At 51.8% G+C, this 27,352-nt stretch overlaps 1 protein-coding gene across 2 annotated transcripts; it reads left to right on the forward strand.

The window, feature by feature from the left end:
- Positions 1 to 433: 433 nt before the first annotated feature.
- On the forward strand, positions 434 to 24,017 carry LOC118885654 (DNA repair protein XRCC1-like). Of its 2 annotated transcripts, XM_036834502.1 has the most exons (18): positions 438 to 599; positions 1,424 to 1,516; positions 7,472 to 7,511; positions 10,328 to 10,438; positions 17,284 to 17,442; positions 18,357 to 18,431; positions 18,528 to 18,633; positions 18,832 to 18,941; positions 19,023 to 19,128; positions 19,351 to 19,609; positions 19,919 to 20,035; positions 20,887 to 20,980; positions 21,139 to 21,271; positions 21,671 to 21,722; positions 21,816 to 21,952; positions 23,183 to 23,273; positions 23,675 to 23,750; positions 23,856 to 24,017. In XM_036834502.1, exons 1-18 carry the CDS (start codon positions 517 to 519, stop codon positions 23,967 to 23,969), a joined length of 1,956 nt encoding a protein of 651 aa, XP_036690397.1. In that variant the 5' UTR covers positions 438 to 516; the 3' UTR covers positions 23,970 to 24,017. The 2 variants fall into 2 exon arrangements, with proteins under 2 accessions (XP_036690398.1, XP_036690397.1); XM_036834503.1 differs by lacking the exon at positions 7,472 to 7,511 and having other exon boundaries at positions 434 to 567.
- Positions 24,018 to 27,352: the final 3,335 nt, after the last annotated feature.

The raw sequence follows: 27,352 nt of genomic DNA on the forward strand, positions 1-27,352 counted from the left end.
TTGTGTGTGTGTGTGTGTGTGTGTGTGTGTGTGTGTGTGTGTGTTGGTGGCGGGCATGGGGAGGGTAGCCAGCAACCGGTGGAGGGGATCCTGTTGCGGTAGGCTCCAGGCTCCCTGCAAAAATCCACTCAGATTTGCTGGCCTCTTGCTTTCCAGGCTTCAGTTGGGGTGGTGAGGATGGCGAATTTCTTCCGGGGATCAGTCCTGGAGGCCACGCCAGTGCTAGGCGCCCAGAAAACCTAGTGTGAAAGTCACCGGGAGGAGGGGCTAGAGCGCGGTTTGGCCAGAGGGAGGCGGGAAAAGCCCGTTGCTAGGCAACTCAGCCCCTCTCGCTTCTCTCGGGAGAGGCGCACTGGGCTTGCGCAGTGTTGACGCGACCTCCGGCGCGCCGCTGTTTGAAAGGCCCGAGCGTCGTGCGCTTGCGCAGTTAAGCCCGCGCCGGGCGCCCCAGCTGTCTGCACCCTAAACTCAGACCCTCCAGCATCTTCTTGGTCAGGCGAAGCCCACGACGTTGACATGCCGGAGATCCGCCTCCGCCATGTGGTGTCCTGCAGTAGCCAGGACTCGGTGAGGGAGCGGCGTGGAGGAGGTTGGAAGAAGTAAAGGAATTCGTGAGGGGGCTCTAGGAGAACTTTTGGAGTCTAAAAGGGGTTGAACAATAATCAGTATCCGGGCTGCGAAGAAAAAAGAACTTTATTTGGGGTCTTAGGAACTGATATTAGAGAGACACAGATTTCCGTAAAACTGGAAGAGTGTTGGGAGAGAGAGTCAGGGGCTTATGAGGACAAAGGTCACCAGGTGGTTAAAGTTGTCTAGAGAGAATTGTAATTGCCTCTGATACAAGAAATATTTGGCTTTAAAAAATAGGCTGTCATGAGTTACTTTACGGTAAAGGTCCCATAAATAGATAGGCCGTCATGAGTTACTTTATGGTAAGTGTCCTATAAGTATCCTGAGTTTCTGGTAGACGTTCTGGATGCCTGTGTTTACTGCCATAAGTGGTCAAAAGGTCACATTCCATCCAGGCTGAGGCCTGCCTGGTCACAATTCCTCAGTGGCCTCCCAGCTCCATTTTAGAGGAGCCCTTTTAGCACTACCGACTTCATTTTGATTTTCCTTTCACAAAAGGGACTTGGTGGAATTCTAAGGAGGGTCATGGGAGAATTTCTCAGAGGCCATAAGGGAATTCTAGAGAGATGTGGAATAGAGGAACTTCCAGAGAGAAAAGGAGGGCTAGGGGAGCTTCCTTGGAAGGCCCAGGGGTGAATTTCCAGGGGAAAATGCTGTAGGGGACTCAAGGCAGAGTGTGTGGGGATTAATAGGGAAACTTAAATCCGGGGGATCTCAATGGAATAATCTGAGAGCTGGGGACCTAGCTCTCATCTCTGTACCCTAACTTTCCCTTTCCCACTCTTCTCTCCAGACCTACTGTGCAGAAAACCTTCTCAAGGCAGACACTTACCGAAAATGGCGGGCAGCCAAGGCGGGCGAGAAGACCATCTCTGTGGTGCTCCAGGTGATTCTGCCCCCCCCCCCCATCTTCTTAGTAGGAGTCTGGAGACCCAGGGTCCTGACTCTGCTCTGGAGTTAACTGGCAGTGAGTGGAGGCACTTTCCCTTTGGGCGTCAGCTTCCTCACCCGGAAAATGAGCAGTGTGATCCCGGGGAGAAAGGTGATCCAAGCACTAGGCCAGGGATGAATCGCTGTGTGGCCCAGGTAGGTTGCTGCTACTTTCGGGGCCTCAGTTTCCTCAGCTGGAACAGAGCGAATCATTGCCACGTATCCTGCCTTCTAAAGTCTCTGGGCTCAGGGCTGGAAGGTGTCTCATATCATCTAAGCCAATCAACCTCATTTTATTTTTTTATTTTAAAAAATATTTATTTACTTATTTGGCTGCGCTGGTCTTAGTTGTGGCAGGCGGGATCTAGTTCCCTGACCAGGGATCCAACCCGGGCTCTCTGCATTGGGAGTGTGGAGTCTTAACCACTGGACCACCAGGGAAGTCCACAATCAACCTCATTTTAAAGATGAGGAAACTGGGGCATAGGGCAGGGCGAAGTGAAGTGGCCAGTCTAAGCTACCATGTCTGGAATGCTGAGCGCTTTGGTACATTCTCTGTGAAGTTGGAGGGAGGCAAAGAGGAAAGGGTAGTTTGACCCAGGATGGTTACAGAATTCCAAACAGGTTGTTCCTCTCCGGCATAAGAAACTGGTGGGAGAAGCGAGCTAGGTGTGTTGCCAAGCATCTGCTCTTTGCCAGGTGCCGCCGGCCTCGGTGTTTTACCTGTGTGACCTGACTCTTCATGGAGTTGGATAATGTAGGGACTGTTGTCACCACTAATAAATGGCGTTGCTAAGACCTGAACCTATTGTGGGTGTTCTTAGCCACTTTGTCATGCTGCTTTGTGTTCATACCTTGGCTTTCTTGATTTTGGCCACATTCCTCCCTTCTGAATGTAGGGGGTGTTTGGGGAGGGATGTTGGGGGCAAGGCTTACCTGATTGAGTTAAAACATATGATTGTCTCTCTCTTGCCCAGTGGTTCTGAAAAAGTTTTGGTTCACAGAACCTTTTGAGAATTAGGGAGAATCTGAGAATTCTCTTCCCAGGAAAAATACACAGCCCCACAAGATTTTCTGAATGATTTTAGGAATTTAAATATCTTCTAGGTCCCTAACATAGTAAGAATAATGAGAGCCAACATTTATTCAACATTACAGCTGCCTGGGAATTCCCTGGTGGTCCAGTGGTTAGGACTCCATGCTCCGAGGGCCCGGGTTCAATCCCTGGTCAGCGAACTAAAAGAACAAAAATTACAACTGCCGGTCACCATTCTAAACACTTCACGTGGGTTAATTCATTGAATCCTCATAAAAACCCCATGACCTCGAGTCTTTTATTATCCCCTTTTACAAGGAAGAAACTAGGCCCAGAGAGGTTATACAACTTGCCTAGAGCCAATGTTTTTATATTAGTCTTGGGACATGGATTCAAGACCCCACATGTCCCTCTTACTCACCCTGTGACCTCAGGCAAATGGTTTCTTTCCTCTGAACCTGTTTTCTCATCTGCCCATTGGGAATAATGTGATCTGAGCCCAGGGTTGTTGTGAAAATCCCGTGATGTAATGTTTGCAAAAGTGCTGTGTCAGCAGGCAGGTGTTTGTGTAAAGGGAGGGATTCGTGTGTTCATTACTGGGCGATGATTCTGCTGGGCTCTCTTATGATCAGGAACATCCCATTTGGGTCTGCACCCCAGTTGCAGTGGGAGCAAGAAGAGACAGGATATGGGGAGCGAGGGTGCCAGAGGGGCCAGACAGGGCACAGGGTTCTCTGGCCTGGGAGACCAAAGGGGATATTGCAGCTGTCACCAAAGTGGGAAGCCTCGAGAAGGGGCAGCTTGAGAAGGTGATACATTGGTTGGGATGTCCGGGTTTGCTATGACTTTGGGACATCCAGGGGACAGCTAGCGATTGGACATGGAGCTGCAGATAGGGCTGTAGGAGTTGTCAGCACAGGGACAGGCCCTGGAGACTTGGGAGTGGATGGATTCATTTGTTCATTCATTCATAGAAGCGCCTTCTGTAGGCCCAGCACTGTTTTAGGTACTGGGACATAGTGCAGTGGACAGCACAAGACAAACGTACGTCAGTCCTGTGGAGACTTTACGTTGGCAAGGAAAGACTGACAGGTTAATAAGTAAAATGTACGTATGTCAGGTGATGAGTGTTAGGGAGGAAATTGCATGGTTAAGAGAAGTGAGGAGGGACTTCGCTGGTGGCACAGTGGTTAAGACTCTGCGCTCCCAATGCAGGGGGCTGGGGTTCGATCCCTGGTCAGGGAACTAGATCTCACATGCGTGCCGCGACTAAGAGTTCACGTGCCACAACTAAGGAGCCCGTGGGCCGCAACTAAGGAGCTGGTGAGCCGCAAGTAAGGAGCCTGCCTATCGCAACTAAGACCCAGTGGAACCAAATAAATAAATAAATAAATAAATATTGAAAAAAGAAAAAACAGGAATGAGAAATGCCTCCAGTAGGAGATGAGGCAGTGGCAAGAGGTTTTTTTCTAAATACGGCATTAGGGAAGGCCTTCCTGAGAAGCTAACCTTCAAGCAGAGTGAGTTATGCAGGCACCTGGGAAAGAAACAGAGTCCAAGGCAGGCTGGCGCCTGGTAGGCTGGTGCCTGGCGGGCTGGAGGGACAACAGCAAGCCCTGTGTGTGGGTGGAGTGGAGTTGACAGGGGAGAGGGGTAGGAGCTGATGGGGTGTGGGTAGAGGACCCCTAACCTACGTAAGGCCTAAAAGCCATTGTAAGGATTTAAGCATTTACTCTGCATGAGATGGGAGCCGTGGAAGACCTCTGAGCAGAGGAGGAACAGAATGTGACTTAGGTTCTCACAGAATCTTCTGTTTATTTATTTATTTATTGGCTGTGTTGGGTCTTCGTTGCTGTGTGCGGGCTTTCTCTAGTTGCGGGGAGCGGGGGCTACTCTTTGTTGCAGCGTGAGGGCTTCTTATTGCGTTGGCTTCTCTTGTTGCAGAGCACGGGCTCTAGGCGCGCAGGCTTCAGTAGTTGTGGCTTGCGGGCTCAGTAGTTGTGGCTTGCGGGCTCTAGAGCACAGGCTCAGTAGTTGTGGTGCACGGGCTTAGTTGCTCCACGGCATGTTGGATCTTCCCGGACCAGGGCTCGAACCCGAGTCCCCTGCATTGGCAGGTGGATTCTTAACCACTGAGCCACCAGGGAAGCCCCCTCTCACAGAATCTTCTGTGAGGTTTCCAGGTTGAGAATAAACTACAGGGGAGAAGTGCTGGAGCAGGCAGCACTGTCACAGCAGTTGTCGATTTATTTCGCGTTGGAGACCCTTCGGAAAATCTGGTGGCATTCGGCACTTGCCAGCATGCAGGGTGACTCCAAACTCACCAAATGCTAATTTTGGTTCTTTTCAAGCAAGTGATAAGCGGAAACTTCAGGACACCAAGACACGTAGATTGATCTGTGGATTTTCCTACTACTGTGTATTTTATTCCCCTCAAATAGTATCTCACAGTATCTCTGTATTACCATCTGGGGTTCAGCCCTCTGCTCGTGACAGCCCCGCACGCCTTTTTCGTTTGCGGTGGCCGAAAGAGGCTCTGTCGCCAACCCATCACCTGCTCCCAGGAGGGCAGTTCCAGCCTCCTTGCTAACCGCTCCTGGGCCGGTGGGAGTGGCTGAGACGCAGCCCAGGTGTAACTCCCGCCCCCCGGATGCCGAGGTGTGTTCTTTAGAAAAGATGTTCAGTAGCAAGGTGGACACGTTGTGTTTCTGTTTTTCAGTGATTTTCTCATCACCCAGTTTGCCACTGTGGTGTTTTAAAATTTTTTACCTTCTCTTGACATGACACGTGTGTACAGCAAAGCATACAGTCCAGTGAATCATCACAAACTGCAGCCCGTGTACTGCCAACCAGATCAAGGAACAGGACACACCCCCCTCCCACGTTCCTTCCTGTCACTGCCCCCCGCAAGGGTAACCATGACCCTGATTGTTAACGGCATGGATTAGCTTTGGCTGGTTTTGATTGTACATAAATGGAATCGCACGGTATGTAGTACTTTCACCTCTGGCTGCTCTTTTCTTTCCCAGCATTGTTTGTTAGTTTCATCCTCCTTGCTGGGTGTGGCTGCATAGTATTCCATTGTTGCAGATAACCACTGTGGTTTTATTAACTTATCAGATGGGTGTTATATGCATATGGTGCATAAACTCAAAAGGCACAAAAAGGAGGGTATACAGTGAAAAGGAAAAATTCCTCCTCGCCACCTGCTTCCCTACCCCCGCCCTCCCGATTTCTGCTGCCCAGGTCTTCCCTCCTGTGGCAGCCACTGTGGGCAGTTTCTCATGTGCCCCCCCAGGTCACTCTGTCCACCTACAAGCATATATATCCACCCCTCCCCGCCTTTTAAAAAGTACACTGTATGTAAACAGTCCTCTCCCTTGTCTTCTTCCAAGAAACTATATCTTGGAGATCCATTGTCATGGCATCAAGTTCTACCTTCTTCTCTTTAATGGTGCATCAAGTTCTATCTTATTCTTTTTAATGGTGCACCAAGTTCTACCTTATTCTTTCATGGATGTGGAACAGTTTTTTTGTTGTTGTTATATTGGAGTAGAGTTTATTAACAATGTTGTGTTAGTTTCACGTGTACAGCAAAGTGATTCAGTTATACAAATACGTGTATCTATTCTTTTTCAAATTCTTTTCCCATTTAGGTTATTACAGGGTATTGAGCGGAGTTTCCTGTGCTGTACAGTAGGTCCTTGTTGGTTATCTATTTTAAATATAGCAGTGTGTACATGTCAATCCCAAACTCCCAATCTGTGCCTCCCCCCAACCCTAGCCCCTGGTAACCATAAGTTCGTTCTCGAAGTCTGTGAGTCTGTTTCTGTTTTGTAGATAAGTTCGTTTGTATCTTTTTTTTTTTTTTTATAGACTCGGCATATAAGCAATATCATATGATATTTGTCTTGGGACAGTTTTTTTAATAAGATGTCTCTGGGACTTTGCAAACCTTCCATGTCTCATTTCTTCCACTGTCGTGAGTTCTGTCTTCCTGGGAAAGGTGCACACAAACCTGGGCCACAGATGACTCGTCTTGTGCTTAAGCCTTTCTCCTAACAGGTGATCCTTACTGAACACTCACTTCTTTTTTCTTGAGATAAAATTCACGTAACGTAAAGGTCATTATTTTAACCATTTAAAGTGTACGGTTCAGGGTTTTTTAGTATATTGACACTGTTCTGCATTCATTACTGCTGTCTAATCCAGAACATTTTCACCACCCCAAAAAGAAACCGAAAACCATTAAGTGATCACTCCCTATTCCCCTCTCCCCAGGTTGCCGCTGGCAACCACCGATGTACTTTTTTTTACATAGGGAATTCAATTGTTTATTTTATTTTTTTTCACTCAAGTGAATTTACTGAATTAATCTGCATTTAACACTGCTGGTGTACATTTAAATCAACACTTGATAGTAACCTTCTTTTTAATTTTTAAATCTTCAAGAAAAAAATATATTACTATTTTAGTTTAAACTTAAAAAAAAAATATATTCATTTATTTATTTTTATTTGGTTGTGCTGGGTCTTAGTTGTGGCAGGCGGGCTCCTCGGTTGCAGCTCGCCGGCTCCCCATTTGCAGCACGTGGACTCCTTAGTTGAGGCCAGTGAGCTCCTTAGCTGTGGCTCGAGAGCTCCTTAGTTGCGGAGGCGGGCTCCTTAGTTGTGGCACGCGAACCCTTAGTTGCGGCATGCACATGTGATCTAGTTCCCTGACCAGGGATCAAACCCGGGCCCCCCGCATTGGGAGCATGGAGTATGAACCACTGCGCCACCAGGGAAGTCCCTCCAATTTTTTTAAATTGAAGTATAGTTGATTTATAATGTTGTGTTCGTTTTAGATTTTTTTTCAGATTCTCTTCCGTTACAGGTTACTACAGAATATGAAGTACAGTTCCCCGTGCAACACAGTAGGTCCTTGTTGGTTTTCTACTTTATATGCACTAGCGTGTGTATGTTTCACTGAGGTACTTTTTGTCTCTGTGGACTTGTCTCTACCGGACATTTATATGAATAAGACCATAGAATGTGTGGCCTTTTGTGTCTGCCTCCTTTCACTCAGCGTCAGGTTTTCTGGGTTCCTACATGTTGTAGCTTAGATCAGTGCTTCATTCCTTTTTACAGCTGAATACTGTTCCGTTGTAGGGAATATCATACAGTGTGTATCCATTCATAAACTGATGGGCATTTAGGTTGTTTCCATGTTTTTATAAGAGATTTTTTATTTATCAAAAGAAAGACAGGGGAGTACATGTGTGTGTTTAAAGTAGAAGTAGTCGTATATGAAATAAGAACCATTCATTAAAATACAAATATATACAGCCTACTAGATGGAGGGCCCCATGCTTTAAATGTGGGAGAGGCAGAGATTTTCTTTCGTTTTCAGCCACGCCCCACGGCATGCGGGATCTTAGTTCCCCGACCAGGGATCGAACCCTTGCTCCCTGCAGTGGAAGCTCAGAGTCTGAACCACTGGGCCGCCAGGGAATTCCCAAGCTGTTGAGTTTTTATGTCAAGGATTGAAAGTGGGGAATTGGGAAGCAGTGTTAGCTTGTCGTCAGGCAGTTGGGTCTGAATTTCTCTGCCAGTCACTAGCTGTGTGTGACATGTGAGCCATTTATTTACCTGTCTGAGCCTCAGTTTCCCCATCTGTAAAGCTGGGAGAGTTACAGACCCTTCCTTCCAAGGTGGTTGTGAGGATTCAGTGATGCCTGGCCCAGGAAGAGCTTAGCTAAGTGTGGTAGGCAGAATAATGCCCCCCAGTAGATATCCACATCCTAATCCCAGAACCTGTGAATATGTCCTTTACATGGCAAAAGGGACTTTGTGGATGTGATGAACTGAGGATCTTGAGATGGTGAGATTGGCCTGGATGATTGGGGCGGAGGTGTGTGTGTGTGCAGCGTAATCACAAGGGTCCTTGTAAGGGAAGGAGGGAGGCAGGAGAACCAGAGTCAGAGGAGATGTGAAGACGGAAGCAGAGGTTGGAGCAATGCCATTGCTGGCTCCAAAGATGGAGGAAGGGGCCACAGCCGAGGAGTGCAGGGGCCTCTAGAAACTGGAAACAAGACAAGGAAACGGGCTTCCCTGGTGGCGCAGTGGTTAAGAATCCCCCTGCCAATGCAGGGGACACGGGTTCGAGCCCTGGTCCTGGAAGATCCCACATGCCACGGAGCAACTAAGCCCGTGCGCCACAACTACTGAGTCTGCGAGCTTAGAGCCCGTGCTCCGCAGCAAGAGAAGCCGCTGCAATGAGAAGCCCGCGCACCTCAATGAAGACCCAACGCAGCCAAAAATAAATAAAATAAAATAAATTAATTTTTTAAAAAAGCTTTAATAATTAAAAAAAAAAAGACAAGGAAACGATTCTCCCCCAGAAGTTCTAGAAGGAATGCAGCCCTGCTGACACCTTTATTTTAGCCCAGCCAGGTTACCTGGGCGCCAGCTGTGTGACCTCAGGGAAGTGATACAACCGCTTCCTGCCTCCATTTGTTTACGTGTGAAATAGAGATAATAATAGCTCCTGTCTCGCAGAGCTGTGGGGCGGAGAGAAGATATAGGTATTACGGGTCTGCCACGTCTGAGCACTTAGATGTCCGCTGCAATGGCTGTGGGTTGTGGTTAGTACGTGTCATCTAGACTCCCTTCGGAAGGAGGACTATTATGATGACCCTCCCCTTTCACTTGTGAGGAAACTGCAGCTCAGAGAGGTTATACGCCACCCAGGGCTGCACCGCTTGGAAGTGGCAGGGCTGGATTTGAAGTCAGGCCGGCCTCCCCACAAGCCCAGGCTCCTTCCTTCCCTGGAGGGATGTTCCTGCCTGCAGCAGCGTGCAGGCAGTGTCCGGGCCGCCTCCCGACTGGGAGGTGACAGGGCAGATCGGACCGTCAGATGATCCTGGTGTAGGGTGGCAGACTAGCTACCTTTGGGGGTCGTAGTAACTTGTCATTCTAGGAGCCAAATGAAAGATCCCCAGAGTGGAAAGCAGGAGGCTTGCTTCAGCCGTTCCTAACTGCCTTCCACCCCCACCTGGCCTTTACTGTCAGACAGAAATGGCAGAAACTTTGGGGGAAGCCACCCTACAGTCAGCTCTTTCCTTCTTTTGACAAATAGTCATCAAGCAGCGACTAATATTGCCTCCTGACTGGCAGTGGCAGGGTGCCTGCTACATGCCAGGCCCTGAGGCCGTAGTATTTATGTGCGTAATCCTAGATAGGGTGATCATCCCCACTTTACAGGTGAGGAAACTGAGGCTCCAAGGGGTGAGCTGACAAGGCCATATAGCTAGCGTGTGGCAGAGCTGGGACTCAAACCCAGGAATCAGTGGTGAGCAAAACCAGACTAGGCCCCTACCCTCAGGGAGCTTCCCCGGAGCCCTGTGTGATTGGGGTTGGGGGTGACAGATGTGCCATTTGTCTGCATAGTGCCACCAAGGAGAGCTCCGTGGTGGCGGGTTAGAGGCCCATCCGGCAGAGTGTGGCGGAGTCAGGGAAGTGGGTGTGGGAGCTTATGCAGTCGGTCGGTGAATATTTTCGAGCTCTGACTCTACACCCTGTGCTGCGTGCAGGGGACGCAGTGGCCCCACTCAGCCCTGTCTTCACTGTCACCGAGTTGACTTTGCAAGGAGACGGGGGGGGGCCGGATGGGGGTCATCCATCTTCCGAGGTCCCGCAGGGAGCTGGGGAGGCAGAGCAGCACTGACAGTGCGCTTTCCCGCCCCTGCAGTTAGAGAAGGAGGAGCAGATACACAGCGTGGACATCGGGAACGACGGCTCGGCCTTCGTGGAGGTGCTGGTGGGCAGCTCAGCCGGAGGGGCCGGGGAGCAGGACTACGAGGTAAGCAGGGCCTTGGGGTGGGCCCCCTGCTGATCCCTGCCCCAGGTGCCCCCAGCGAGGCCCCAGGCCTCCCCGGTGCCAGGCCAGGGTGGAGGCGAGTCACTCTGACCGTGGCCCTCTGGAGGAGCCCAGGGTTCCAGGAGACAAAGAGCAGACCCAGGTGATGAGCTGTGTGCGGCAGGGACCGGGGGCGCAGGGAGGGGGCTGAAATTGCAACATGGTTGCAGAAACAACCAGAGGCACCTGTTTGTTCTACCATTCAGTCTGCTGCTTGAGAGCAAAACTCCTTTTTTTCTGGTCCCAGAACTTCTCAGAGATGTCGCAGCCAATTGAGAGTCCGAATTGCTTGGGGTGCCTCTCTTAGTTACTTTATTTGTGACAAATGTTTACAAGCCTTTTGCTCTATTACAAATACAGTAAGTCCCTTACATATGAATGAGTTCCGTTCCGAGAGCCCGTTCGTAAGTCCAGTTTGTTCGTAAGTCCAACAAAGTTAGCCTAGGTACCCAACTAACACGATAGTATAGTACTGTACTGTAATAGGTTTATAATACTTTTCACACAAATAATACATAAAAAACAAACACACAAAATAAAACATTTTTAATCTTACAGTAGAGTACCTTGAAAAGTACAGTAGTGCAGTACAACAGCTGTCATACAGGGACACAGTCGCATCTTTGAAAGTTCACAACTTGAAAGTTTGTATGTAGGGGACTTACTGAATTTTAAAAATTGGCCCAATCTGCTTCCCTGGTGGCGCAGTGGTTGAGAATCTGCCTGCCAATGCAGGGGACACAGGTTCGAGCCCTGGTCTGGGAAGATCCCACATGCCGCGGAGCAACTAGGCCCGTGAGCCACAACTACTGAGCCTGCGCGTCTGGAGCCTGTGCTCCTCAACAAGAGAGGCCGCGATAGTGAGAGACCCGCGCACCGCGATGAAGAGTGGCCCCCGCTTGCCGCAACTAGAGAAAGCCCTCGCACAGAAACGAAGACCCAACACAGCCATATATAAATAAATAAATAAACCCAAAAAAGTTAAAAAAAAAAAAGTAAATGCTATTAAAAAAAAAAAAAAAAATTGGCCCAATCCTTTTTTTAACCGGTTGAATGAATTCGAGCCGGAGTGGTGAGATCATAATGAGCCAGCTGGTCAATCAGCGAAATGATTTTGGGTAAAAATAACCCTACTGTGAAAAAGAGAGGTTACAATTTTAAGTGAACAAATCAGTTTTCTACAAGATACGGTTTTTTTTCTTGCAGTGAGAAATTGTTTTCAATTGAGGTATATTTCTCATATAATAAAACGCACAGGTCAGCGTTTTGACAGATGTACACACCTGCGTAACCGTCCCCCAGATCAAGACGTAGAGCATCGCCGGCCTTCCTGAAAGTTCCCTCGTGTCCCTTTGCAGTCACTCCTGCCACCCTCAGCTCAGGTCACCACTGATCTCTTTTCTTGCCTGTCTTAGAATTTCACATAAGTGGAATTTTATAGCACGTGTTCTTTTTTTGTGGCTGGCTTTACTCAAAATACTGCTTTTTTGATGTTCTAACATATCATATATATGTCAGTGGTCTGTTCCACCTTATTGTTGAGCAGTCTCACTGTAAGTGTAGATCTCAATTTGTTCATCCATTCTCTTGTTGACGGGCATCTGGGCTGTTGCCACTTTTTTTTTGGCCATGCTGTGCAGCCTACAGGATCTTAGTTCCCCAACCAGGGATTGAACCCAGGCCCCAGCAGTGAAAGTGCTGAGTCCTAATCACTGGACCGCCAGGGAACTCCCCACCATTTTTTTTTTTTAATAAATTTATTTTATTTATTTATTTTTGGCTGCATTGGGTCTTTGTTGCTGTGTGCGGGCTTTCTCTAGTTGCGGCGAGCGGGGGCTACTCTTTGTTGCGTTGCGTGGGCTTCTCATTGCGGTGGCTTCCCTTGTTGCGGAGCACGGGCTCTAGGCGCACGGGCTTTAGTAGTTGTAGCACGCGGGCTCCGTAGTTGTGGCTCTTGGGCTCTAGAGCGCAGTCTCAGTAGTTGTGGCGCACAGGCTTAGTTGCTCCATGGCATGTGGGATCTTCCCGGACCAGGGCTCGAACCCGTGTCCCCTGCATTGGCAGGCGGATTCTTAACCACTGCACCACCAGGGAAGTCCACCACTTTTTGACTATTATGAAAAAAGCTGCTGCGAACATTCTTGTACAAGCCTCTGTATAGAGATCTCTTTTAGGTAAATACCTAAGAGTCGAATTGCAGGGTCTTCAGGTAGATATATGTTTTAACCTTATGAGAAATGGACAGTTTTCCAAAATGGTTGCACCAGTTTATATTCCCTTCAGCAGTGTACGAGTTCTCTTTGCTTCCCATCCTTACTTCTGCTTGATATTGCCCGTCTTTTAAATGCATGCGTGTTGAATTTTATCAAGTGCTTTTTCCACCTTACAAGGTACATTTTAACGAGTGAGGTTTTCCTTGAACACACATTCTTTTTTTTTTTTTTAATTTATTTATTTATTTTTTTATTTTTGGCTGTGTTGGGTCTTCGTTTCTGTGCGAGGGCTTTCTCTAGTTGCGGCAAGCGGGGGCCACTCTTCATCGCGGTGCGCGGGCCTCTCCTGTTGCAGAGCACAGGCTCCAGATGCGCAGGCTCAGTAGTTGTGGCTCACGGGCCCAGTTGCTCCGCGGCATGTGGGATCTTCCCAGACCAGGGCTCGAACCCGTGTCCCCTGCATTAGCAGGCAGACTCTCAACCACTGCGCCACCAGGGAAGCCCGAACACACATTCTTATTCTAAAGGTTCTAGGGAATTCCCTGGCGATCCAGTGGTTAGGATGCCACGCTCTCACTGCCGAGGGTCCAGATTCCATCCCTGGTCGGGGAACTAAAATCCCACAAGCTGCGTGGTGTGGCCAAAAAGATAATAATAATAAAATAAAAGTTCTATAAGTTGTAAAAAGACAAACTAAGGCACATTATGTTTTGAAGAGTTTATTTGAGCTAACAATTCAAATCAGGCAGCCAAAACTGGGAAATGATTAGGGGTGCTGTGTGGATGGGCTAGGACAGAGATTTTTAGAGAGAAAACAGGGAAGCAAAGCAAAGCAATTATTTAATTGGCTAGAGCTTAAATGGTTCCCTTACTTGGGAAAATCTTGGCTCTTCACGATTAGTTGATTTCATTTTCTTAGATTCGAGTTCACCAACTCTGGCTTAGATTTTGGTTGGTTTACTTAGGCTACCTAAGGCACTAGAGTCACTGAGTCTAATGGCCTCCCTGTTTAAAATTTTAAATAAAATCAACGGTCTTTGGAACTATAAAAAAAAAGTTTTCTGTTCTTCTTGGCAAACAGATTTAGATCAAAATTCTACTTTATGATTATGGGAACAGAGTAAGTGCATTTTTAGCTAAAACTTTATCTAATCGGGCGTGTGAATCTTTATTATTCTTATCTTATCTACCTAGAAAGGTGGAATGGTTAGCTTAGGGCTTGATCTTTTCAGAGTCTGAAAACCCCTATGTCGATAGTCTCCCATTCTCTCAAGATTTTTAATTAAACTTCTGCTGGAAGTTTTGTTATAACTCCTAGCCAAGACTGAATTAAAGACTCTGGGCCTTATAAGGTCTGGCTTCTGCCCAGAGACTAGATACAGTTGGAAGAGCCAAGAAAGAAAAGGAAAAAGGGCCGAGCAGGGCTGGTCCACGTTGATGTCACCCATACAAACCAAGCCAAAGGCACATATTTTAATAACTAGTGACATTTTCTACAAAATCATCAACATTAAAAAAAATATTTATTTATTTATTTGTTTATTTGGCCGCGCTGGGTCTTGGTTGCAGCATGCGGACTTCTTAGTTGCGACATGTGGGATCTAGTTCCCTGACCAGGGATCAAACCTGGGCCCCCTGCCTTGGGAGCATGGAGTCTTAACCACTGGATCGCCCGGGAAGTCCCAACATTTTTTTTTTAACCCCTCCACGTTCTGCAAAGGGGATATCTAAGCTTGCAAGGTTAACACAGTCTAGAGAATAAAGGTTTAATCCTAGAACCTTAAAGACAGTATTGGATAATAAAACAACTGGAGTTGTTTTCTCTTCACAATGAATGGGAGGAGAGTATATTCAGAGGGAGGCTCCCCCTTAGGGTGGGTGGCAGCTGCCAGCCACAGCTTGTGTTGCCCCTTCATTTAGTCACTAGATGGTAATTCAGCTCTCCCATCGGCTCAAAATCAGCCCTTTTATAAACAAGTGTAGTCAAGGCCAGGGAGCTGGCTTCCCTTCTGTATAATTTTTGTCATCTTTGCTGTTTCCTGTTCATAATCAAGAGCTGAGCACAGAGATACCTAGTTACAGTCTATGTTTTTCTCAGAAAAAAGCTTTTGTTTTCTAATTTCACAGCATGTCAGTTAGAAAAGAGACTAAGTAACAGATTATACCCAACTAAAGATGGCTTACTGCCTAAGAATGTTTATTGTTTCCTTAGGAGGGAAGTCCAGCATTAGGCAGACCCAGAGTTGATTGGGCAACTGAACAAAGTCAGGGTGCTTGGTTGGGCACCTCTTGATTCTTTTGGTCTTGCCCACATGGTTACAAGATGGTTGCCATTGCTCCATCCATCACCTAGTAGCATCCAAAGCAGAAAGTGGAGGAGTGGAATGGCAGAAAAGCAGTGGTTTTCTTCCATCCTCTGTTTCTCTTTAATGAAGAAGGAAAATCTTTCCCAAAAGCCTCCAGCAGCCTTCCTCTTAACATCGAATTGCCATCCTTGGACCAGCCACTGGCAGAGGAAATCAGACCACTTGGACCAATCATGGTTCATCCCTTAGTGTTGGGCACGCAGCTCTTCCACTGCTTTTCAAAACTGCCTGGTCAGTTTTTGTTCCTGCATCATACTGTTAATAGCTCCGTTTATTTCTTTAGACTATTAAACACAATTACTTTTATATTGTGTGTTTGATAATGTCAATATGTGCAGTCTTTGTGGGTCTGAGTCTGCAGTTTGTGGTTTCTGCTGACCCTAAATCATGGCAGCCTGTTTCCTCATGCCTCATGGGTGTGTGTGTGTGTGTGTGATTGTTAATTCTTCTTTTGGGGAACGTATCTGTGGGAATTCTTTGAGGGCCTGGTTTGAAGTACGTTCCTCCAAAGAGGATTTGCCCCGGCATCAGGTGATACTACATACGTGGGACCACTTAAAATTTTCACCTTGGGTTTTTCCACGCAGATAACTAGTGTGGATTTTTACTCCAAATCCTTGAGAGTACAGACCTGCGGTTAGGAGTCTCCAGAGAGAATTTTTCAGCTTTTCTCTGCTGTCCCCCCAGAGCTAAAGCCTCCCACTGACTCTCCCCACAAGGCACACTTCTCCCTAATTTACCCACAGAAGGTGCTGCCCGTTGGAGAGGCCCAGCTCTCTGCTCGGTGGCGTGGTCCCTAAGATGCCTTTCTTCTTGACTTGGAGCACAGGCTTTCTTTCCTGGTCCCTCCTGCTCCCACCACCTAGAGCCCTTTAAAATCAAGCTCTCTGCCACCTGGAGTCAGCAACGGGGCAAACACCAACATCGGTGTCACCCACTGTATCAGTCAGAGTCCCACCAGGAGACTGAAACCACACCAGTTAGTTTAACAGAGAGAATTAACGTAAAGAATTAGTAACGAGGTATCGAACTGAAGAGGCCAGAAGACTAAGGTAGGACGCGGAAGCAACTGCAGGGAGCAGTCACCACCCTTAGGGTTGGAGGAACAAAAGGAAGAGGTTGGCATGACTGAAGGGTAGATGTTTCGAAGCTTGGAGGTGGGGCCCTTGGAGCTGAAACTCAGACCCTGAGGAAGGGGAGCTCCCTGCCTGGTTCTGGTATGTCCCTGAGAGGGTGCAGTGGGGCCAGTTCTGCAGGTGTTGGGAAGCTGCAAACTGGATTCATCTGCCGCCCCAGGGGAAGAACAGCTGCAGACGAAGGAGCGAAGCACACCTGGGCACTGCTCGGGGGATCTGCAGGAAGGCTCAGATCCCGCCTCCCTCCTCCAGCCTTGCAGCCTGTCTCTCTAGCTCCCCCTGCTGGCAGAGCCTGACAAAGAGCGGCTGGAGATTAGAAATGTCCCCAGCATCCCAGAGCTGAGCCACCAAGGGTGGGGTGTTTTGTTTTGTTTTGTTTTGTTTTTCTTTTAAAAATATTTTTTGGTTTTTCTTCTTTTTTATTTTTTCTAGTTTATTTTATTATTTATTTATTTTGTTTGTTTGTTTTTTGAGGGCGGGTTTGAACTGAGAGACAGTCACTTAGTAATGGGTGCAGCTCCCCTGCCTCTTTGGATTCTGCACTGTAATTTCTGGCCTCAAATATTTCCCTTCTGCTGACTCAGCTGTGCATTTCAAAAAGGTGTTTGAGGGAATTCCCTGGTGGTCCAGTGGTTAGGACTCCACGCTTTCACTGCCAAGGGCACAGGTTCAGTCCCCGGTCAGGAAACTAAGATCCCACAAGCTGTGTGGTGCAGCCAAAAAAAAAAAATACAATAAGGTGTTTGAATATTGTGCCAGTCATTGTGAATATCCTGTGCTGGGAGGGCTCCTGAAGCTCCCTATCCTGAGGGTTCCCGCCATGTGGCCAGATGTGGAAGACTCTGGAAGAATTTAGAGAAGTGGAATAGAAGGATCCCTCTGGGGCCTGTGTCAGGGAAGGACTGACTGGAGGCCCAGAAATGAGAAGGGTCTAGAGGCCTTGAGGCAGGTTGAGGTACAGCTGGATCTGGCGACTCCCTGGTCCCTGCTCAGGCCCCTGCCCTCTTCCAGCCCCTAGGAGGTGTCACTGAAACCAGCCAGGCCTGGTTCTCATCCTCTGTGCCTTTTCCCAGGTCCTTCTGGTCACCTCGTCTTTCATGTCCCCTTCCGAGAGTCGCAGTGGCTCAAATTCCAACCGCGTTCGCATTTTTGGGCCCGACAAGTTGGTCCGGGCAGCAGCAGAGAAGCGCTGGGACCGCGTCAAAATTGTCTGCAGCCAGCCCTACAGCAAGGTACCCAGGGTGGGAGTGGGGTCCTTGGTCCTGAGCCACGAGAGAGGCGAGAGGCCGATGTTGAGTCCCAGAGGGCTGGGAGGACCAGACAGTTGGTCTCCCCGTGGGACTTCAAGGAGGCTGGGTCCGTGCATTCTCTGAAATTGGTTTGAGGTCCTCCCCATATAGGAATCTTCGCTTCCTGGAGGAAGATTAGGAAGGATGACCTGCAAGACCTCAGGGGAATTGGGAGGGGGAGCTGCTGACTTGTTGGAGATGGGGCCTCGTAGAATTGGGCCTCAGAGTTAATATCACGAGATCTGGAGTCGGAACGCTGGTTTAAAACCTGGCTTCTCCACTCCTTAGCTGTGTGACCTCTGGCTTCAGTTTCCTGATCCTTATGGGGTTGCTGTAAGTTAGGGATGCTAAGCTGTGATGACGAGACCCGAGTATGTAATGACAGCACGCAGTAAAGGTATACTTCTTATACCTCTGGATCTGTCCCGGGACGTGCTTGGCCAGTCATCCCGGACCCAGTCTCCTTCCATCTCATGGGTCTGCATCCACCCAGCAGAGGGGGAAAGAGTCTGGAGCATTTCTGAGTTCCAGAAGTGATACCCAGCCCTCCCTCCCATTCCACAGGCAGGAATTTGGCACGCAGAGTGGATTCGCTTAGACACCCAGTAGCCTTTGCCAATTGCTCTGAGGCTCAAGGAGCTGGTGCATGTAAAGGGCTTTGCACCGAGCCTGACCCCAAGTTAGGGCTCAATGACAGCTTGCTGTTATTATCCTTGTCATTATCATGGGGGCACTTCCCCAGATGTGTGTGTCCATAGGAGGGAAAGAGCCAGAAAGGGGTTTCTGTAAATAAAAGGGATTGGGGCCAAGCCTTAGTCCTTGGCCCGACTCCCTGATTCCCACCCCTCCTCTCCCAGGATGCCCCCTATGGCCTGAGTTTTGTAAGGTTTCACAGCCCCCCAGACAAAGAGGAGGCCGAGGTCTCATCCCAGGTAAGCTCTACCTGCCACCGCCCAGAGCCTTCTCCCCACCTCTTCACCCCCACCTGCTGACAGCCCTCCCACTGCGCTGACCTTGTGGGACCTTAGAAAGTGACCAAGCTCGGCCAGTTCCGCGTGAAGGAGGAGGATGAGAGCGCCAGCTCCCTGAGACCCGGGGCTCTCTTCTTCAGCCGGATCAACAAGACCCCCCCAGGTGAGTGCGGGAAACCTGGGTCCTGAATGAGTAAAGGCCGGGGGCCTGGACTCCTGGGTCTGAGGGAGGAGGGGCCGGGGGCCTGGACTCCTGGGTCACTCCCGGGTCTTGGGAACAACACTCTGTGTCCCATGGATAGGAGCCGAAGGGTCTGAGGGTCCAGCCCTCTCAACCTGGCTCCACTTTCTCCCTCTGCAGTCGCGGCCAGTGACCCAGCAGGACCCAGCTATGCAGCTGCTACACTGCAGGCCTCCAGTGCCACCTCCTCGGCCTCTCCGGCCTCCAAGACAGTAGGCAGCACCTCCAAGGTGAGATCATCGGACCCTGGTGGGGTGGAGAGGGAGGAGGTGAGCTGGAGGCCTCAGCCCATCCCACCCCCTCATCCTCAGGAGTCCCCCAGAGGCAAGAGGAAGCTGGATTTGAGCCACGAAGAAAAGAAGACCCCCAGCAAACCGTCCGCCCAGCCCTCACCACCCGCCCTCAAGAGACCCAAATGTGAGCAAACTGGATTCCTTGTTCCCACAGGGGCCTGGATCCTGGGTCTGGGGGAGGAGGGGCCGGGGGTCTGGATCCTGGGTCTGGGTGGGGAGGGGCCGGGGGCCTGGATCCTGGGTCGGGGGGGGAGGGGCCGGGGGCCTGGATCCTGGGTCTGAGGGGAGAAGGGCTGGGGGTGTAGCCCTACACCTACTAACTGAATCCACTCCTTGGCCTCCCCAGTGCCAGCTCCCACCCATACCCCAGCCACTGCCCCTGCCCCTGCCGCAGCACGGGGGGTGGCGCCAGGGAAGCCCCGTGGAGAAGGCGCTGAGCCCAGGGCCCCCCGCGCCGGCCCGCAGGAGCTGGGGAAGATCCTCCAGGGTGTGGTGGTGGTGCTGAGTGGCTTCCAGAACCCCTTCCGCTCGGAGCTCCGGGACAAGGCCCTGGAGCTGGGGGCCAAGTATCGGCCAGACTGGACTCCAGACAGCACCCACCTCATGTAGGCCTGCGCCCCCTCCCCACGCTCCCCGCTGCCCCTCCTCTGCCTCCCTTCGTCTCCTCCGTGTTGCCTTCTCTCTGTTACTTCACCTCTCTGTATCCCCTGCCTCTTGTTCTCTTTCTCTTCTTCCCTCTGATTCTTAAGTCTTTCCCTCGGCCTCCCTGTGTCTTTTCTGCTTCTCCCACATCTGCCCCGTGTCTCTCCCTGTCTCTCTCTGTCTCTCTCTCTCTCTCTGTGCCCCTTGTCTCTCTTTACTCTTCACCTCTCAGATCACACCAGGCTGACACCCTCCATTCCGCTCCCTGCCAGCTGTGCCTTTGCCAACACCCCCAAGTACAGCCAGGTCCTAGGCCTCGGAGGCCGAATCGTGCGGAAAGAGTGGGTGCTGGACTGTCACCGCATGCGGCGGCGGCTGCCCTCTCGGAGGTGAGGCCTCACCGCGCGCATGTGGTTTACACACGCACACCCCGACCCTGCCCCTTGTCCCCATGCTGGGCAGTGTCAGGGATCTGGAGAGAAATCAGGCCGGGCCCTGCTGGCCCGGGGGGTGAGGGGGGAGTCAGGGGGGGCGGTCCGTGCAGGGCTCTGGGAAATCTGCTTAGCGAAGGAAGAGGACACTGCAGGCTGGAGACACAGCATTCCCAAAGCCTCAGGGCAGAGAGCGGAGTGTTGGGACCCGTTCACATTCCTTCACCCGAAGCCCCTGCTCGGCGCCAGGCTGGGCTGTGCAATGCTGGCCCCGGACGTCGGGTCCTGCCCTCGAAGGCCTCTGACTTCGACGAGGGGCCGGACTTAGCTCTAAAACAGTTTGGAGGCAGGCCCAAGGGGAGGACCGCAGTGAGCTAGGGGTCTTCACGGAAGAGAACGGGTTCGCCAGGCTGAACAGAGGCGGAGAGCATGCCTGGGCGGAGGAGCCAGGGTTGGGTCAGCCTGGTGTGTGCCCGGAGGAGCTGCAGGGGCACTTAGCGCCTAATGAGAAACTGACTTTGATTCTCAAAGGGGAGAATGATTTCTGGTTTTTTTTGTCGTTCCCTTTCTGAAATGAGTCATTTCTTCCCGAAGAGGGAAGGGAAGCCAGGAAGTGCTCTGGTCTCCGGTGTGGGTGCCTGGGGGTCTCTGGGGCCCTCCCTGGAGCTGGGAGGAGGGGCCACGATTGCCACCCTGAGTATTTAGTAAATACTGAATAAATAGCCAGTGCCTGTTGCTTCCTAAGCCCCCTCCCCACCTCCCCCAGAGGACACATCTGCTGTTTGTCTGAGGCCTGATTCCTCCCCCAGGTACCTCATGGCTGGGCCAGACTCGAGCAGCGAGGACGAGGGGGGCTCTCACGGCGGCAGCAGTGGGGATGAAGCCCCCAAGCCTCCCCGAAAGGTCTGATGCCCCCGGCCTGGGCGGGGGAGGGTGGAGTGGGGGGGGGACATGGGTGTGTCATGGTACCCAAACTCTCCACTCCCGCCTCCTGCAGGCGCCCCCCACGCTTACACCCACGCTGCCCCTTCCGTCCTTGCTGACCCACCCTCCCTCCTCAGCGCCCCCAGACCAAAGCCAAGCCCTCTCAGGCAGCAGGACCTAGCTCACCCCAGAGACCCCCAACCCCAGAAGAGACCAAACCACCCTCACCAGGGCCCCAGGAAGATGCTGACACCAAGGGGGAGCAGTCAGGTCAGAGCCTGAGGGGGGAGGGGCGGGGGGCCTGGATCCTGGGTCTGAGGGGGGAGGGGCGGCGGGCCTGGATCCTGGGTCTGAGGGAGGAGGAGCCGGGGGCCTGGATCCTGGGTCTGAGGGGGGAGGGGCCGGGGGTCTGGATCCTGGGTCTGAGGGGGGAGGGGCCGGGGGCCTGCATCCTGGGTCTGAGGTGGGAGGGGCTGGGGGTCTGGATCCTGGGGCTGAGGGGGGAGGGGCTGGATTCCAGGCAATGGATCTAAGCGGATTTGGAGGGCCACTGAGGCTGGGGGTTGGGATGCCTGCGTCTGTGCTCAGGCGTGAGACTGGAAGGGAAGGTTACCAGTCTTCCCAGAAGAGAAGGCAGGGGCCTCGCGTTGACTAAGCTTCCATTCGCAGGACAGGACAATGGGGCAGAAGATTCTGGGGACACCGAGGATGAGCTGAGGAGGTAGGGTTTGAGCTGGGGGTCAGGGTGGCCCTGGCCGTGGCGGAGGGGCGTCTGGTCTGCATGCTCCTGCCCGACCCCTCTTGGCCTCTCCAGGGTGGCTGAGCAGAAGGAACAAAGGCCGCCCTCTGGCGAGGAGAATGGCAAGGACCCGTACGCAGGGTCCACGGATGAGAACACGGACGATGAAGGTCCCCCGGAGTCTCCCAGTCTGCCGATTCCCGAGCTCCCAGGTGGGAAATCCTCCCTCCTGATGTGGGATTTGGCCCTGTTTCTTCTCTGCCATGACTTGCCCCAGCCCGTCCTGGGATGGCTGCTGCCCCCTGTGACTTGTCTTCCAGGCTCCTCACCCCCAGTCCCTGGCCTTTGCCACCTCCTTGTCCTCTTAGGCCTGTTCCCTTCCCTTCAGCATCCTCTCCTGACTTCCCTCTCTGTCCCTGTCGTGACTTCTGCTGTGACCACTGCCATCACAGCCCAGCCCCAGGCAAGACCCCCTTTGGCTTTCCACTCCCTCACGGGGGGGGGGCCTCCCACTCCCTAGGCTTCAGGATCACCCAGGGGCTTTTAAAATCTGCAGGTGCCCAGGCTCCACCCCACCGGGTTCAGCTTTGTCAGTGTGTGGCGGGGCCTGGGGAACACAGGTGCTGTGGGCGCTGATCTCTGTTGGCACCTACGTGATGCCAGCATTGTTATTCGTCACCCCAGACATGATCACGGGGGGCGTGGGGCAGGGCAAGGTCAAGAATGAAAGGAGAGGGGAACTGCCCTGGTGGCCCAGTGGTTAAGACTCTGTGGAGTCTGTGCTCCCATTGCAGGGGGCGCGGGTTCGATCCCTGGTCGGGGAACTAAGATCCCACATGCTGCGCGGTGAGGCCAAAAAAAAAAGAGAGAATGAAGAGAGAGCTGGGCAGTCAGAGGGTCTGAGCAGAGGTGAGGGTCAGTGGCCACTGGAAGAAGCCGTTTCTGCTTGGTTCCTCATGGGTGATGGGCAGGAAAGTACTTTGATCCTCCAAAGCCCCAAACATGGCATTGGCAAATTGATGGAAAATCGTGTCAAACTGGAACGAAGAACCACCCTGAGGGTCAGAGCCAGAGAAGGCACTGATTAAAAAGGAGTGGGACAGCCATGGCGAGGAAGTGGCAGGATGTGAAATTTCCAAGCCAGGCCAAGCTAATGAAGTGATTGACCTGGTGTAAGAAACATGTTGCAATAATAGTAATTGCGTCTTTTATCATTCTTGAAACAAAACGAAGCAAAACTCCCCAGAGGCTCAGATGGGTCTGGCCGGGAGCCACTGCTTGTCATGGATTATTCCCGTGCCAGGCTGTACACAGACACCCCTTTCCCCCTCCGGCCGCTGCGCTGGCCTTGCTGTCCTGCCTCTGAGTGTTCTGTGGCTCCTGGCTGGTGCCCTGGGACTCCAGGGGCCTCACGCTTGGCTCTCCCGCCATCTCCCCTGCAGACTTTTTCCAGGGCAAACACTTCTTCCTGTACGGGGAGTTCCCGGGGGACGAGCGGCGGACGCTCAGCCGTTATGTCACAGCCTTCAACGGGTCAGTCTCCGGGGACAGGGGAGGCAGGGGAGGAGGTGCAGTAGGTCGTGGGGAGAAGGGCCATCGGGAGGATGGAGAAGGGCGGAGCCCCAGGCTGGGCACAGGCTGTGGAGTTCCGTGCCGGTCCTGCTCACTCTGCTGGGCAGCCCTGGATGCATAGCTTCCCCTCGGGTTCCTCTTCTCTAAAGCGAGGCTCCACACTGCCCTTCTGAAAGGATTGGCGCCTGCGGGAGCTGTCGGTTTCGGGGCTGTGGCGAGCCTGGCACGTGGGAGAGTGGGCGACCCGCAGGCGGCCTATAGGGGACGTGGGTGGGGATGGAGAATGGCCTCTGAGGGTGGTTGGGGAGCAGGGTGTCAAGAGAGGGGACACCGACTCTCTGCCTCTTTTCTTCTCCTGCCAGGGAGCTTGAGGACTATATGAGCGACCGGGTACAGTTTGTGATCACGGCACAGGAGTGGGACCCCAGCTTTGAGGAGGTGAGTCCTGAAGGGGCAGGGAGAGGGAGACCAAACCTGCCCTAGCATCCCCCCGACCCCCTCCTGGCTCACATGTTCCTGCGTGCACCCCACCCCACCCTGCAGGCCTTGATGGACAACCCCTCCTTGGTGTTCGTCCGTCCCCGGTGGATCTACAGTTGCAACGAGAAGCAGAGGCTACTTCCCCACCAGCTCTACGGGGTGGTGCCCCAGGCGTGAAGTATGCGCTCACACGCACGAGGCTTAATAAAGGTGACTTGGTTTGGAGCGGCTGCCCCTCTCACCCGCGTCTCCCGGAACCCACAGCAGGTTCCCCGCTCTCTGTCGTGTGTTTGGGTTTGCTTCCCCTCTGAAGGCCGGGTCTTTGGGCTGCCTAACGACTCCTGTGCTGGGGTCCCGGAAAGAACGAAGGGCTCTCTGTCTGGGGTCTGGTAGGGAAGGAGCTCTTTGTCGCTTCTTCGGGGCCCCTCCCCCCTTTGGTGGCAGGTGGCAGGGAATTAGGAATCTGACACTCAGCACCACCCTCAGCTGGTCTGACCCCCCTGGAGCCCATTCCTGCGTCTCGGTTGTCCCTCTGGGGGTCCTGGACTAGGGGCTGGCATATTCATGGGATGGGCCTCTCTCTCTCTAAGTCTCAGCTCTCTGGGCCAGGGACATCTCCCTTTCTCCAGGGCTCTCAGAAGTAGCTGTGAAACCGTCACCAGCCTGGTTTGATATCACCTCATTTGGGAGGTAGAATTGGGGGAAGGGGCATTTTAATCACCCCCCCCCAAATCCTGAACCCCCTTCAAGGCTCCACCACATTTAAGGTGGGAACTGGGCGTTGGAGAATCAGGGTAGAAGGTGGGATGGGGCCATGGTGTGGGCGAAGGCCGGGCAGTGGGAGCCAGCCTGGTGCCCGGGGGGCAGGTGAAGGAGCACGCCCCTCTGGTGACGAGGCTTCAGGGGCAGACTGAGCTGGAAAGGTGGGCACAGGCCTGGCAGCTGTGCCGTCCAGTGCAGCAGCCGCTGGACACACGTGGCTACTTAACCTTAACGACAGGGACTTCCCTGGTGGCCCAGTGGTTAGGACTCCGCGCTTCCACTGCAGGGGGCCCGGGTTCGATCCCTGGTCCAGGAAGATCCCACGTGCCGCAGAGCAACTAAGCCTGTGCGTCACAATTACTGAACCTGCGCTCTAGAGCCCACGAGCCACAACTACTGAGCCTGCGCTCTAGAGCCCACGAGCCACAACTACTGAGCCTGCGCTCTAGAGCCTGCGAGTCACAACTACTGAAGCCCGTGTGCCTAGAGCCCGTGCTCCGCAACAAGAGAAGCCACTGCAGTGAGAAGCCCGCACACCACGACAAAGAGTAGCCTTCACTCTCCACAACTAGAGAAAGCCCGCACGCGGCAACGAAGACCCAATGCAGCTAAAAATAAATAAATTAAATTTTTTTAAAAAAGGTGTAGGCAGGGCTGCGCTCCTTTTGGAGGCTCCGGGAGAGAACCCGCGTTCTTGTCTTTTCCAGCTTCTAGCAGCTGCCCACAACCCACGCCCCTTTTATCTTCAAAGCCAGCAAGGGCCAGTCGAGTCTTACTTATGCTGTGTCACTGACACTGACTCTTCCTGTGATTACACTGAGCCCAGCCAGATAACCTGGGGTAATCTCCCTGTTTTAAAGCCAGCCACTTAGCAACCTTCATTCCTTATGCTGCCTTAATTCAACCTTTGCCACATAACACATCCGTAGGTTCCAGGGATTAGGATGTGGACATCTTTGGGAGGCCATTATTCTGCCCACCACACCCACCACGTGTGAGACAGTGGGGCTGCAGAGTGAAAAAACAGACACGAGTCCCCTGCTCTTACGGGGCTGACACTCTGCCGGGGGAGAGAGACGGCAAGTGTCCTGCAGTGTGGGGCGGCGATAAATGCTGTGTGAGCAGAAAAAGCCAGGCAGTGTTGTTATACAGTGATGAGAGTGATCGGGTCATCAGGGAACGTGTCTCAGAGGACTCACCTGTCTGCAGGGACTTGGGAGAAGTAAGGGAGGTTCTGGGGGAACCATTCCAGGCAGAGGAAAAGCAAGTGCAGAGGTCTTCAGGCAGGACAAGTGCAAGGAGTAGCAGGGTGTCGGGGTATCAGGAAAACCCAGGACCCACCCTGACCCAGCACTGTCCCTTGCTTGGTTGCGGGCAAATCCCATCCCTCCTGCACCCAGCTTTCCCATCTGGACAAAGTAAGGTTGGACCAGATGGACACCCCCCCAGATGAGTTTGTGTCCTTGAAACGTTGATGGCGGTGGGGTGGGGTCGCTTTGGAGGAAATCTTCCGGGGCAGCTCCACGGTAAATATGGACACAAGCCGTACTGCTGGCTTTGGGGGAGGGAGCCTGCCCCTCCGCTGCCCCTCCCCCCTCCCCCAAGGGCCTTGCTGAGCAGCCTGCAGTCCTGAGGCCCCCTGATTCCCATTTGTCTGCTTGGTTCCAGCCTCATGCTGGAGATTGCACAAACCACCTCTCATTCCATCCTCCACACCTTTCAGATCTGAGCTCTGAACAATAGCTCCTCAAGAAGGCCTTTCCTCACCCTCTATATCTAAGCGTATTTGCCAGGTCTACCCTCATAATACTGTCTCTCTATCATCGTTGTAACTTGGTTTGCTTATGATCAAATTTACCAGTCTTTTCCTCTACGATCTGTACTTTTTGTGTCTTAAAGATACTTTCTCTGCCTCTGAGGTTACTAAGGGATTCTCCTTTATTTCCATCTAAATGCTCTAGAGTTTTGTGTTTCAGACTTAGATCTTAAAATCACTAGAAACTAATTTTTGTGTATGCTGTGAGGTAGAGAGCCTCATTAGTTTCTGTGTTGCTGTAACACATTACCAAAATCATAGGCTTTAAACAACACAAATTTATTTTATAGTCCTGGAGGTCAGTAGTCCAAAATCAGTCTGAGTGGGCTAAAATCATGGTGCTGGCCAGGCTGTGTTCCTTCTGTCTTTTAAAATTATTTTAATGTTATTTTTTATTTTATTTATCTACTTATTTAAATTTTTATTTTGCTGTGTTCCTTCTGGAAGCCCTAGGGGAGAACCCATTTCCTTGCCTTTTTTAGCCTCTAGAAGCTGCCTGCATTCCTTGACCCGTGGTCCCACATCACTCCAGTCTCTGCTTCCATTGGCAACATCTCCTCTGACTCCTCTGCTTCCCTCTTTCCCATGTAAGGACCCTTGTGATTACACTGGGCCCACTGGAATAATCAGGATAATCTCCCATCTTAAGAGCTGATCCTTCATCACATAAGCAAAGTCCCTTCTGCTGTGTGGAAGCCAACACACTCACAGGTTCTGGGGATTAGGATGTGGACATCTTTGGGGGACCATTATTCTGCCTACCACAGGGTCTCATTTAATTTTCTTCCCTATCTCTCAGCTCATACACAGATTAGCTATCCTTTCCCCACTCATCTACAGCAGGGGCCGGCAAACTACACTCCTTAGGCAGAATCCAGCCCACCTACTGTTTTTGTAAATAAAGTTTTATCGGAACACGGCCATGCTCGTCCACATATCACAATGCATGTGTCTGCCTTTGCGCTACAACAGCAGTGCCGGG

This window comes from Balaenoptera musculus, chromosome 19, assembly GCF_009873245.2.
Source record: "Balaenoptera musculus isolate JJ_BM4_2016_0621 chromosome 19, mBalMus1.pri.v3, whole genome shotgun sequence".
NCBI lineage: Eukaryota > Metazoa > Chordata > Mammalia > Artiodactyla > Balaenopteridae > Balaenoptera > Balaenoptera musculus.